We start from the raw sequence: 14,235 nt of genomic DNA, 5'->3' as shown, positions 1-14,235 counted from the left end.
GCCAGGCACACTGGCTAACACCTGTAATCCCAGCACTTTGGGAGGCCCGGGTGGACAGATCACTTGAGCTCAAGAGTTTGAGACCAGCCTGGGGAACATCATGAAACCCCATCTCTACAAAAAATACAAAAATTAGCTGGACATGGGTACATGTGCTTGTAGTCCCAGCTACTCAGGAGGCTGAGGTGGGAGGATTGCTTAAGCCCAGGAGGTTGAGGCTTCAGTGAGCTGTGTTCATATCACCGCACTCCAGCCTGGGTGACTAAAGTGAGACTATGTCTCAACAAAGTTACTGCTACTCAATTCTTACCATGCTCTCCAGAGCCTCTCAAAACAGCTTTCTACAAAGTGAGATTTATTAGATAATCTATTTCTTTTTTACCTCTAGAAATTGCTCCTGAGCCCTACGTTGTCTTATTCCAGTCTAGGCTTGTTGATCTCTAGGGCTACTGCACAGATATATCAGCCTGGGATTTCCCTTCTCTGTCATTCTGGGAATTCCCCTTGCTGCTGCTTCCTGACTTCCATATTGTCTTCTTTCTTGTCTCCTCTCATCATTCGGTAGATTCTTGAGAAAAGGGGTCCATGGGAGGCAAATTGCATGAGACCTTATGTGTCTAAAAAATATCTTTAGGGCTGTGCATAGAATTTGAGGAATATTTTTACCCCAGAATTTTTAAAGTATTGCCCTAACTGACACCTGCTTACTAGGTTTGGAAGATTTTACTGCTATCTTAATTCCTAATTATTTGTATGCTTTCTAGGATCTTCTCTTTATCATTGGTATCCTGAAATTTCACAGAGATGTATCTTGATGTGGGTCTTTTTCGTTCATTATTATAGATACTTAATAGGCCCTTTGGAGCCTTGATCTTACTTTTCTGAAAATTTTCTCCCATTTCTTTGAAACCTTCTCCCCCTCTTCCTTTTTTTTTTCTTTTCTCAAATTCTTATTATTTGGATATTGGATGTATCCTGAATTAATTCTTTTTTTTTTTTTTTTGAGACGGAGTCTCGCTCTGTCCCCCAGTTGGAGTGCAGTGGCACGATCTCGGCTCACTGCAAGCTCCGCCTCCCGGGATCACGCCATTCTCCTGCCTCAGCCTCCTGAGTAGCTGGGACTACAGGCGCCCGCCACTGCGCCCGGCTGATTTTTTGTATTTTTAGTAGAGATGGGGTTTCACCGTGGTCTCGATCTCCTGACCTTGTGATCCGCCCGCCTCGGCCTCCCAAAGTGCTGGGATTACGGGCGTGAGCCACCGCGCCTGGCCTCATTCTTTAATCTTTAAAATTTTTCCTTCCTGTTGATCTTTGCTTTGAATCTTTTTCTCCTTTTAAAAATAAACAAAGGCCGGCTAGGCACAGTGGATTACACCTGTAATTCTAGCACATTGGGAGGCTGAGGCAGGAGGATCACTTGAGCCCAGGAGTTTGAGACCAGGCTAAGCATCATAGCAAAACCTCATCTCTACAAATGATTTAGAAATTAGCAGGGCCTAATGACTCATGCCTGTGGTCCCAGCTACTTAGGGCTGAGGCAGGAGGATTACTTGAGTCCTGGCAGTTGAGGCTGCAGTGAGCCGTGATTGCACCACTGTACTCCAGTCTGGGTAACAGAGGGAGACCTCATCTCAAAAATAAATAGGCCAGGTGGCTCACTCCTGTAATCCCAGCACTTTAGGAGGCCAAGGTGGGTGGATCACTTGAGGCCAGGAGCTCAAGACCAGCCTAGCCAATATGGCAAAACCCTCTGTCTACCTACTAAAAATAAAAAAAATTAGTCAAACGTATTGGCACATACTTGTAATCCAAGCTACTTGGGAGGCTGACATGAGAATTGCTTGAACCTGCGAGGTGGAGGTTGTAGTGAGTCAAGTCCCTGCACTACAGCCTGGGGAACAGAGTGAGACTGGAGACTCTTATCAACAACAACAACAACAAAACAAAAACAAACAAACAAAAAAAATCAGTGACAAGTAAAAAAGTAGAATACCTTTTTTTAATTTTTTTTTATTTTTTTGAGACAGTCTCACCATGTTGCCCAGGCTGGAGTGCAATGGCGCAATCTCGGCACACTGCAAACTCTGCCTCCTGGGTTCAAACAATTCTCCTGCCTCAGCCTCCTGGGTAGCTGGGATTACAGATGCCCACCACCACACCCAGCTATTTTTTGTATTTTTATTAGAGACAGCATTTCACCATGTTGGCCACGCTGGTCTCGAACTCCTGACCTTATGATCTGCCCGCTTCGGCCTCCCAAAGTGCTGGTATTACAGGTGTGAGCTGCTGTGCCCAGCCTAGAATACCTTTTGAAAATAAATCAATAATAAAATCCTTTAAATAAAAAAGCATATATATTCATTTTTTCCATTTATAACATAAGTAATAAATATGCTGAGTTGATTTCTGCATATTGCTTTTTCAGTTAGCCTGTCATATTTGTTCTTTGTTTTGGTAAAGAGCTGCTGTGTTGAAGGATATACCTTAATATATTTATCCAGTTTCCCCTATAAATGGACATTAAGATTGTTTTCAGAGTATTCTTATAAACAATACAGTTTGTCATTTCAGACACATATAAGAATATTAGTAGGATAAATTATTTTAAGTGTGCATTTATAAATTTATGGATATTGCCACAATCCCCTCTGCTAGGAAGTCTATTCCTATTAACAGTATGTCGAAGTGCCTGTTTTTCTAAACTCTCTTCAGTGTGGTGAATTGTTAAACTTCTGGATCTCTGCCAATCTGACAGGTGAAAAATAACATCTCAGTGTAACTTTAATTTGCATTTTCTGAGATTGAGCAACTTTGTGTAATTTAAAAGATCATTTAAATGTATTTTTCTGAGCATTCTTTGTTGATATTCTTTACCCATTTTTATTAGGGTGTCAAGGTTTTCCTGACTCGTTTGTAGATGTTCTTGGTACGTTTGGGAAATGAGTCCTTTGTCTATAGTAAACCTGCAAATATTGTTCCCTAGGTGGTCATCTAGATTTTCTGCATTGCGGAAGATACCGTTAGCTATTTTTAATTTTTAAAATTTAAATATTTATCAGTTTATTTCAAGTTTTCTAGGAGTTGGGTCATATTTAGGAAGGTTTTCCTTACTCCAAGATTATAAAAATAATTTTCTTCTGGACTTCTATGGTTTCACGCGCGCACGTGTGTGTGTGTGTACACGCACTTAGGTCTATCTCGAATTTATTCTGATGCAGAGTGTCTACTATGGATCTGCTTTTCCCCAAATATCTAACTTGTCCCAATACCCCTTAATAATTTATTTTTCCTCATTGATTTGAAATGCCACCCATCTTATATATTGAATTCAGATATTTATTTACCTCTTCATATTTATTTATTTGGGAACATTCATTTTATTTTCTATTAATCTTTTTCTCTGTCCATGTGCAAAGCCCCACTGTCTCAATAATTGTAACTTTGTAAAGTATTTAATATCTGGTAAAATGAGTCATTCCTTGTTAATTTTATTTTTCAGAATTTTGTTAGCAATTCTTACTATAAACATTAGAATCAACTTGTCTAGCAGGAAAAAAAGTTTGTATTGATCATGTTAAATATGTAGATTAACAGAGAAAATGGCATCTTAAAGATGTTGAGTCTAACTATCCAAGAATGCAATATATTCCATTTTCTGAAGTCTGTGTTTTTTTTTAAATCTTCTGTTTTTGTTATTATAAATGGAGCATTTTCTTCCATCATATCTTCTGACTGGCTGCTGTTGGGGATATGAAGGCTACTGATTTTTGTAGAGACATTTTGTACTGGCCACCTTAAACTCTCTTAGTGTTGAAGTAATTTTCTTCATTAATTATTATGGCTTCAAGTCATCTCATCTGCATATATCCTCCAAATTTGTAGAACTTTCTTTTTCTTCTGTTTAATTGCATTGCTGAATACCTCCAGAACAAAGTTAAGCAGTTGGTAAATGCAGACAGCATTCTCTTATATCTGACACTAAGGAGGACACTTTCAGTGGTTCTTCATTATACATGGTACTGACTTGAGTTGAGATAAACATATTTTATTGTGTTCAGGATTTAATGAGCATTTATGTCAGGAATGGATGTTAAATTTTGCCAGTTGCCTGTTCAGGATCAATGAGCAAGATCTGAATGATTTTTTTCTCTTTTGGTCTGTTTCTGTAGTGGATTCTGTTCCTAGGTTGGTTGGTTGGTTTGTTTGTTTGTTTGTTTTGAGATGGAGTCTGTCGCCAGGCTGGAGTGCAGTGGTGCAATCTCAGCTCACTGCAACCTCCACCTCGCGGGTTCAAGTGATTCCCCTGCCTTGGCCTCCCGAGTAGCTGGGACTACAGGCATACACCACCATGCCCGGCTAATTTTTTGTATGTTAGTAGAGACAGGGTTTCACTGTGTTGGCCAACCTGGTCTCGAACTCCTGACCCCGTGATCCACCTGCCTTGGCCTCCCAAAGTGCTGGGATTATAGGCGTGAGCCTCCACACCCGGCCAGTTTTTATTTATTTGTTTTTTAGAGACAGAGTCTTGCTCTGAATTAATTATTTAATCTTCTTAATTTTTCTTTCCTGTTGACCTTTGCTTTGCTTAAAGTCTTTTCCTTTGAGTCATCCAGGCTGGAGTACAGTGGCACGATCATGGCTCACTGTAACCTTGAACTCCCAGACTTAAGCAGACCCCATCTCAGACTTCTGAGTAGCTAAGGACTATAGGCACATGTCACCACGTCCAGCTAATTTTTAAATTTTCTCAGAGACAGGGACTCACTGTGATGCCCAGACTGGTCATGAACTCCTGGCCTCAAACAGTCCTCAGCCTCAGCCTCCCAAAGCACTGGGATTACAGGCGTGAGCCAAGGCTGCCCAACCATATTGTATCATTCCTGTAACAAGCTGTTGCAGTCTGTTTGATATTATTTCTGTTTTCCTTTTCTTTCGTTTAGAATTTTCTCTGTCTAGATATTCACAAATTATCTCCAAATGAGATTGATCTATGTTTTTCCTTTGTGTGTGTATTCTTTTTGATAAGTTTTAATTTTTAGTGTTTTGTTTTGCTACATGGAAAGGATTTAAGTTTACACTAAAAAATACTCTTTTTTTTTTTTTTTTAAGACAGGGTCTCACTGTTGCCCAGTGCTGGAGTGCAGTGGAATGATCTCGGCTCATTGTGGCCTCCACCTCCTGGGCTCAGGCGATCCTCTCACCTCAGCCTCCCGAGTAGCTGGGATTACAGGCGTGTTCCACTATGCCCAGCTAATTTTTGGTATTTTTTTGTAGAGATGGGGTTTCGCCACGTTGCCCAGGCTGGTCTCGAACTCCTGGGCTCACGTGATCCTCCTGTCTTAGCCTCTCAAAGTGCTAGGATTACAGGTGTGAGCCAGTACATCTGGCCATTTCATTCATGTTTTCAAATATATTTGAATGAGGAAAAGTTCTCCTTTGTGGTTATTATAATAGCCTACAGAGCTATTAATTTTTTAATTTTGTTTATTTTATGTCTCCTTTTTTTTTGTTTAGGCTGAATAACCATTTATTTCATAGGTTTGTTACTTTTTTTCTTCCGAAGAACTTGCTGTTGTGTGCATTTATAGTCCTTTTATTTTTAAGTTTTCTATTTCATTCATTTTTACTTTCTACCTTCTTTAGATTTATTTCGTGCTTTTTCTATCTTCTTGAATTGAGTGTGCTTTATTTAATTTCATTCTTTCCTGTTAATTTTGCACAAGCACAGCTTTAGCTACATCCCATAGGTATTTCTATAGGTAGTTGTTTTAGGATGCGCTATAAGCTGCTCTGACAAAGATACCAAAAGTCAGTGACTTAAATAAGACCCAAGTGTCTTTCTCTCCCTAGTTACATTCCAGAGGTGGGCAGGGCCTTCGTTTCAGTAGAGACCAAATTCCTTTCCTCTTGTGGACCTGCCATCCTAACAGTATTGCCCTTATCTGTTTGGTTAGTGATAGTTCTCACCATTGGGTTCTAGTTGCAACCACTGCGAAGGAAGAACAAAGGGAATAGAGGGCATTTCTTTTCCAAAAGATGTGACCTGGAAGTTACATTGCTTTAGCTCACATCCCGTTGGCTAGAATTCATCACATTACTACATCTAGCACAAAGGAGTCTCAAATATAGTCTCTGGCAGGAGAGCTGGGATTACAGGTGTGAGCCACCACACCCAGCCGTCTGTTTGATTTTTGAGATGGAGTTTCACTCTGTCACCCATTCTGTAGTGCAGTAGTGCGATCTCGGGTCACTGCAACCTCTACCTCCCAGGTTTAAGCAATTCTCATACCTCAGCCTCCCAAAGTGCTGGGATTAAAGACGTGAGCCACTGCCTGACCCATTTTGGTTTTGATTTTTTTTTTTTTCTTTGAAATAGAGTCTTGCTCTGTCATCTAGGCTGGAGTGCAGTGGCATGATCTCAGCTTGCTGCAGTCTCCCCCTCCTGGGTTCAAGTGATTCTCGTGCCTCAGCCTCCCAAGTAGCTGGGATTATAGGCACCCGCCACCACGCCCAACTAATTTGTTTTGTATTTTTAGTAGAGACGGGGCTTCACCATGTTGGCCAGGCTGTTCTCTACCTCCTGAGCTCAGGTGATCTACCACATCATTTTGGTTTTGATTTTTATTTTCAAGTGTTTTCTTACTTTGTCATTTCTAATTTTATTGCATTGGGACAAAAGAATATTGTACTGTTTCTACTGTTGGGGTTTATAAGGGCTGTGGATATTTTACTAGCCTTTGAAAAGAAAGTTTTCTCTGTTAGTGTGTAGAGTTTGGTATATACCAATTAGATTTTATTACTTATCATTTTGGTCTTTTATATCCTTACTTAATTTTGCCCTCTTGAATTTTAATATAGCTAAAGACATAAAGTCCTCTAATAACATGTGTTCTCTTTGCATTCTTGTACTTTTTATGAATATTGATGCTGCACTATTTGTGTACCCAGGGAGAAGGCCAGACCACTGTCCAAAGTTTAGTGAATCTGGGCAGTCTTGTTTCCCAGTTGTTGGAGGATGCCTCATGGAGGAAAGCATTCCTAATCCTGGAGCTTGTTTTGTTGTACTCTAAATTGAATTGTAATGTGTTTCTTTAACCTGAATGAATGTTTCTATTTTTTACTTACTACACAGGTAATTCTGACTCGAAGGACAGAAGAGGTGAGCTGCTCACCTTGTATCTGTTGTTGCTTTTACACAGTGTACAGTATTCATCTATTTCCTCTGCTCATAGTCTGTGGTAACCGTGTGCGTCTGTGGCTGTGTTGTTTGTTTACTTTCCCTTAAGTTATTTCCGTGTTAATCTCTTAGAGAAGAGAAATGGAAACAAGTACTGTATTCAGTATGTTTTTTAATATAGACTATGGATTCTAACAGCTATGATGTATTTTAACAAGTAACAAAATATCTCTTACTTTGTCATGTCACCTTGTTAACATTACTTTTTGGTGATATTAGGTCATAATTTCTATACCGTGAGTTACTTCTGATTTCTAGGCCACAGTTCCCTTTAAACATTCTTTGTGTTGTTTTTCCCCTAGTCTATAAAATGTCAACCCTTTGTGGCTTTATATGGATTTTAAGGATTTTCAGCCCTTTAATGTAAAGTGTCTATGGCCTGAGATGTTGTATCTGTGGTTTAAGCTGGACTGCTGAGTCCCTGGTCACTAAAAAGTAGGTATTTGTCTGCAGAAGTGTGGCACATTTTGCCTAGAATGACAGTAAGGCTGCTATCAAAGAGCATGAGAGAAAGAGAAAGAGATCATGTAACATTCTAAGAAGTGATTATTACATTTGAGTTTTAAAAATGTTACTGTTTGAAGCAGTATTTTTATCATAATTTTCTGTTTTATCAAATCTGACTTGAGTTTTTGTCTGATTCCATTATTTAACCATACACTATTTTCCCTGTGTAATTAAGTAGTGGAACACTGGAAGGCATATGAAGTCCCACTAAGTAGGGAGCATTTGAGTCAGAAAAGTGGGTACTCTGATCTTTTATGTGATGTCCATCTGCCATTGTATTTGGTAAGGAATAGTGAGGTGTTACCATACTGTGTATAGATTTCCCTCACTTTTCCAGATCTCACTTTCCTAAACTTGGGAACTAAACATTGGATTAATACAGTGTCTTTGCTATTCAGATTCACTTGCCAGATTCTATCAAATGTAGACTTAAATAGGTTTTATTGTGGTAGATATTTATATGCTCCCTAAAACTGCTATTTTAACCAGCCTTACAATAAAGTCAGAAGTCAAAGTGGTAGGCTTCCAGATGAAACATAAGATCCGTTGACTCCTTCCTCTATTTAGTATATATTTTCATAATATTCAGCCTTTTCTTGCCCCAGATATCATACCTATTTTACCTACCTAGTATTTAAGTAGTTTCCATGTTGTGATTAAAAAAATAAAATTACCTTAATTACCTAGATTATTGCTAATTGTGGCATATGTAAAGACTATTAATGTAATAAATCTCCTTTCTTAAGTCAAAAAATAATTTTGTATGATTCCAGTCAGGTGACTGAAAATGCATCGGTATTCTCAGCAGTCTCTGAAGTCCCAAAATCTAATGACAATTTTACCAGAACAGATCTTTAGAAGTATTGCTATAAATTTGGATATCACATTCTAATTTTAAGCCAAATGCTTTTTGATAAATAAGCCAGCTGTTTGGAAATATTTGTGTTATAATGGGTTCAATAAGCGGTTATGTCTTATGCAGATTAATTAGGGGCTACATGTTTCTATGCACTGGTCTTTGGGGTGCTTTTGAACAGTAGGGTCTGATGTTTTAATTGTCAAAACAAAAATAAATGAGAGGGAGGGCAACTTTTCTTCCTCTTCTGAAGTCCAGAAAACTGGTTATTTTCTCATGCATATTATTTTTAAAATGTATTCCAGCCAGGTGCAGTGGCTCACGCCTGTAATCCCAGCACTTTGGGAGGCCGAGGTGGGTGGGTAGATCACAAGGTCAGGAGTTAAAGACCAGCCTGACAGTATGGTGAAACTCCGTCTCTACTAAAAATACAAAAATTAGCCAGACATGGTGGCATGCACCTGTAATCCCAGCTACCTGGGAGGCTGAGGCAGGAGAATTGCTTGAACCTGGGAGGCGGAGGTTGCAGTGAGCCAAGATTGCGCCACTGCACTCCAGCCTGGGTGACAGAGCAAGACTCCGTCTCAAAAAAAAAAAAAAAAAAAAATTCAGCATCTTAATATTTGTAAAGAAGTAGTCCTCGAGCTACTACTTAAGTCTAGAAAGAGTTGACATTCTTGTTTTAAGAGTGTTAGGGCAGTTTGGGAGGCTGAGGCAGGTAGATCGTTTGAGCCCAGGAATTCCAGACCAGCCTGAACAATATGGGGAAACCTTGTCTCTACTGAAAATAGAAAAATTAGCCCGGCATGGTGGTATGTACCTGTAGTCCCAGCCACTTGGGACGCTGAGGTGGGAGGATCACCTGAGCCCAGGAAATGAAGGTTGCAGTGAGCCAAGATTGCGTGACTGTACTCTAGCCTGGGCAACAGAGTGAGACTCTGTCTCAAAAGAAAAAAAAAAAGGGTGGGGATTATCATAGTGCCATTATTATTATGAGTTTATGATGGCTTTCTCTAAGTACCTTTTACATTCAGTGCCTTTTAGGCATCAAGGATTCCAGAAAAAAAAATATATTTAAATATATATATATATATATATATATGCATATGCTTCCCTGTCTCAGGGAGGAAATACGTGAACATCAGGAACCAAAGGCTATTCAGTTACATGCCATTGGATATATCACACAAAGTGCTGAGGGAACTCAGAAGACTCATTATATCTGGGGAGTGGAAAGGAGGCACAGAGATGAGCTTTGGGGAATTTAGATTAAAATAGCAAATGGGGAAAATGAAGACACACCAGACAGGGCACAAGCAAAGAGACATGAAAGAGCAAAGTCATATGTTTGAGCATCTGTGTGCAGTTGACATGTGTGAGGTGTGGGGAGTGGTCGGAGGTGGCCTCAACAGAATGGGTGTGGTGGTCCACTGAGTTCAGGAGTTGGAGCATCTCCTGAAGATGATGGTGAGTATGGAAGTCACATAGTCAGATGTTGGTTTTAGAAAGATATTCCAGAGGACTTAGGAGAGATAGATGGACAAGAGAAATTTAGGTTTCTGAATAATTTGGCTCAAAACAACAATGATTGGGCTCAGCCCAGTTGTTAGATTCTAGAGGCAATCCAATGAATATTGCTGTTTTTAGAGCCAATAGGAAACATTTAAAACAACATTACAACCTTGCCTTTGAGAGCTGATAACATGCTTGTACCAAAAAGTGTGGCAATAGGTAAATGGGCCATAGGAACTGGGGTTATAGGACTATGGCTATTCCTTCACTGACTAGTTCGTAGTTGACCAGCATGTGTCTGAAGTCGTTAAGTCACTTACCTGTTTACTTGTGAGCCCTTCAATTAATATGGCCCTTTGTTTTCTTGGAAAGAAGTTATAGCAAGTAGGTATCTGTTGTCCCGGAACACCATTTTAGTGTTTTTTCATTTTATGCTTGTTCCCTGGCCTGAATCTAGAAAGTAAAACTTTGCTAGAATGAAGTTGGGGTTGAAACAGTTCCGGTTTGTAACCATACTGTCTCTGTCTCATCTACTCAGCTCTGCCTTTGTAATGTAAAAACAGCCATAGGCTGGGCGTGGTGGCTCAAGCCTGTAATCCCAGCACTTTGGGAGGCCGAGACGGGCGGATCACAAGGTCAGGAGATCGAGACCATCCTGGCTAACACGGTGAAACCCCGTCTCTACTAAAAAATACAAAAAACTAGCCGGGCGAGGTGGCGGGTGCCTGTAGTCCCAGCTACTCGGGAGGCTGAGGCAGGAGAATGGTGTAAACCCGGGAGGCGGAGCTTGCAGTGAGCTGAGATCCGGGCACTGCACTCCAGCCCGGGCGACAGAGAGAGACTCCGTCTCAAAAAAAAAAAAAAAAAAAAAAAAAAAAAAAAAAAAAAAACAGCCATAGATGGTATGTAAATGAATGAACATGGCCATGTTCCAATAGTATTTTATTTACAAAAACAGGCAGCGGGCTAAATTTGGGCTATAGTTTGTCAACCCCTGTTCTAGACAAAGAACTGCCTGAGCGTAGGAAGCTGGACTGAGGTTCTCTACTAGTGTGTGAACTTGTGGATACCAAAGCCAATCTCTTCCCTTCATGTCAGACACTTTGCAAATGTTACCTGTTTTAAATCTCCCATTACCTCTAAAAGGTGGAGGGTGCTATTCTACCATTTCATACATCATTCTAAGAGATTATCACACTACTAGTAAGTTAGGGTAGTAGGAATTTGAACTTCAGGTCTGTCGCACCCTAAAACCCTGTGCCCTGGAAATGATTTTCTAAGGCTGGCCTGTGGTTCGTTGGTTGATTTCAACCCAGAATTTAAGAATGTTTTAAGAATACATCTAGATGTAAGGATTTTTTTGTCAGTATTACTCCACAAACTGTATTATTTATTTTGACCTGATAACTCAGGAACTTTCTTGTATTATTTCTCTCCCTTCTTACTGGTTTCTTCTTTGGACTCTCCTGTTGCACAGGTATTGGATCTCCTGGACCTATCCAGCTCCTTTCTTTTCTGTGCTGTCATATTTTTCATCTTTTATTGCTCTGTGTTCTGGGAGCTTCCAGGACAGTTGCTCTTTCATACAACTAATTTGGTTTTCAGTTATATCAGTTCTCCTATTTAGCCTTTCTTTTTTTAGAGGCAGGGCTGGGGCAGACTCGTGCTCTGTTGCCCAGGCTGAACTGCAGTGGCCTGATCACAGCTCACTGCAACCTTGACCTCTGGGACTCCAGCAATCCTCCAGCCTCAGCCTCCCAGGTAGCTGGGACTATAGGCATACGCCACCATGCCCAGCTAATCAGATGTTTGTTTGTTTGGTAGAGACAGACTCTACCAGAGTCTCGCTAAGTTGCCCAGGCTGGTCTCAAACTTCTGGCCTCAAGCAATCCTCCCACCCTGGCCTCCCAGTGTTGGGTTTACAGGCATGAGCCGCCATGCCTGGCCTTGTTCAGCCTTTCTATCTAGATTTTTTTCTTCCTAATCATGTTGGCATTTTGTTTTTTTGTTTTTGTTTTTGTTTTGTTTTGTTTTGAGACGAGTTTCGCTCTTGTTGCCCAAGCTGGTGTGCAATGGCGCGATCTCGGCTCACCGCAACCTCCGCCTCCTGGGTTCAAGTGATTCTCCTGCCTTAGTCGCCCGAGTTGCTGGGATTACAAGCATGCGCCACCACGCCCGACTAATTTTGTATTTTTAGTAGAGATGGGTTTTCTCCATGTTGGTCGGGCTGGTCTCAAACTCCTGACCTGTTGATCTGCCCACTTCAGCTTCCCAAAGTGCTGGGATTACAGGGTGAGCCACCGCGTCCAGCCAGTTTTTAAGAACTCTTTCTTACTACTCAGATTACTCCTTTTTTTTTTATTTTATTTTATTTTTATTTTTATTTTATTTTATTTTATTTTATTTTATTTTTTTTGAGACGGAGTCTCGCTCTGTCACCCAGGCTGGAGTGTGGTGGCCGGATCTCAGCTCACTGCAAGCTCCGCCTCCCGGGTTCACGCCATTCTCCTGCCTCAGCCTCCCGGGTAGCTGGGACTACAGGCGCCCGCCACCTCGCCCGGCTAGGTTTTTTTTTTTGTATTTTTTAGTAGAGACGGGGTTTCACCGTGTTAGCCAGGATGGTCTCGATCTCCTGACCTCGTGATCCGCCCGTCTCGGCCTCCCAAAGTGCTGGGATTACAGGCTTGAGCCACCGCGCCCGGCCAGATTACTCCTTTTTAAATAGTGGCCTTTAAAAAATATCAGTGTAGGCTGGGCACAGTGGCTCAAGCCTATAATCCCAGCATTTTGGGAGGCTGAGGCAGGCTGATCACCTGAAGTCAGGAGTTCAAGACCAGGCTGGCCAACATAGTGAAACCCTGTCTCTACTGAAAATACAAAACTTAGCCAGGCATGGTGGCATGCGCCTGCAGTCCCACCTACTAGGGAGGCTAAGGTGGGAGGATCGCTTGAACCAGGAGGCCGTTGCAGTGAACCGAGATCACGCCACTGCACTTCAGCCTGGGTGACGGAGTGAGACTCCATCTCGAGAAAAAAAAAAAAAGGCAATGTAGCAGTGGCTCACACCTGTAATCGTAGCATTTTGGGAGGCCAAGGCAAGAGGATCACTTGAGACCAAGAGTTCAAGACTAGCCTGGGCAACAACAAGACCCCCCCATCTCTACAAAAAATTTAAGAAAAAAAAATTTTTTTAAATCAATATGGCATCCTGTTGCACAAATTGCAGTATATTTTAAAAGGTTTATTCTATTTCTGTTGTCACCTCCATTTCCCAGGGTTACCATTGCTCTATTTGAGCTATGCCCTGGACCATTGAGTGGCCTAGACTGTGCTCACAATAGGTGTCCCTTCATCCCTTCAGAAGACAAACAGGGACATATATCCTAAACCAGGGAGGGGTTCAGTGATGGCTCAGGAAAATCGGGACAGGGTGCAGTTATCCTCTAGGAGAGCTGCCATTTTCTTTTTCCTTTCCTCTCTTGTGGTTGTCTAGAGTTAGCTTGGGCACTACTATGGTTTTTTTCTGTCTTCAGTCCCCAGGAAACTTTCTGTGGACCCAATATACTTAACAATCACATACGGTGTAGACCTGCTCTGGTGCCAATTCTAACCAAACCAAAAAAAAGCATTTATCAGACACTCAGGGAAATTCAAGCAGTATCTGAATATTAGATGATACTAAGGAATTAGTGTTACTTTTTAAATTGGATAACAGTATTATGTTTATGTTAAGAATCTTTATCTCTTAGTGATACATACCTAAGTAATTGCATTTGAAATGATAGGTCTCAGATTTGCTTTAAAAGAATTCAGTTAGAATGGGGTGGGTATAGACCAGTGGTTCCTTACTGGGGGCTATTTCCCCCAAAAGGCATTTAGCAATGGTTGGAGATACTTTTGGTCATCGAAATTGGGAGTTTGCTACTGACATCTAATAATTAGAGGCCAGGGATATTAAATGTCCTACAGTGCACACGACAGACCCACATAACAGAGAATTATCTAGCCCAAAATGTCATCAGTGTGACATTGAGAAAATATATATGCAACATATATTTTGTAAAAAAGAAGCCCTTACCAGTCTCTGTGACAAACTCTCTACTCTGTGTAGAGCACTGTTTTT

At 40.9% G+C, this 14,235-nt stretch overlaps 1 protein-coding gene across 13 annotated transcripts in view; it reads left to right on the top strand.

Annotated features, from left to right (window-relative positions):
- PTPRA (protein tyrosine phosphatase receptor type A) overlaps positions 1-14,235 on the top strand; it is a 162,762-nt gene that overhangs the window by 93,871 nt on the left and 54,656 nt on the right. For 10 of the 13 annotated variants that reach the window (XR_002515183.2, XM_017944957.1, XM_021921191.1 and 7 more), the window contains one exon: positions 7,133-7,159. The exons of the other annotated variants lie outside the window; for them this stretch is intronic. Coding sequence is in view for 7 of the 10 variants with exons in the window: in XM_017944957.1 (XP_017800446.1) it covers positions 7,133-7,159 (27 nt within the window). In the remaining 3 variants the exon portion in view is untranslated. The remainder of the gene's footprint in view (positions 1-7,132; positions 7,160-14,235) is intronic. 13 annotated transcript variants of the gene reach the window in all.

The sequence above is a fragment of the Papio anubis genome, chromosome 16, assembly GCF_008728515.1.
Source record: "Papio anubis isolate 15944 chromosome 16, Panubis1.0, whole genome shotgun sequence".
NCBI classification, from domain to species: domain Eukaryota; kingdom Metazoa; phylum Chordata; class Mammalia; order Primates; family Cercopithecidae; genus Papio; species Papio anubis.
Note: the sequence above shows the minus strand (reverse complement) of the source record. Positions and strands in the feature narration are given on the sequence as shown.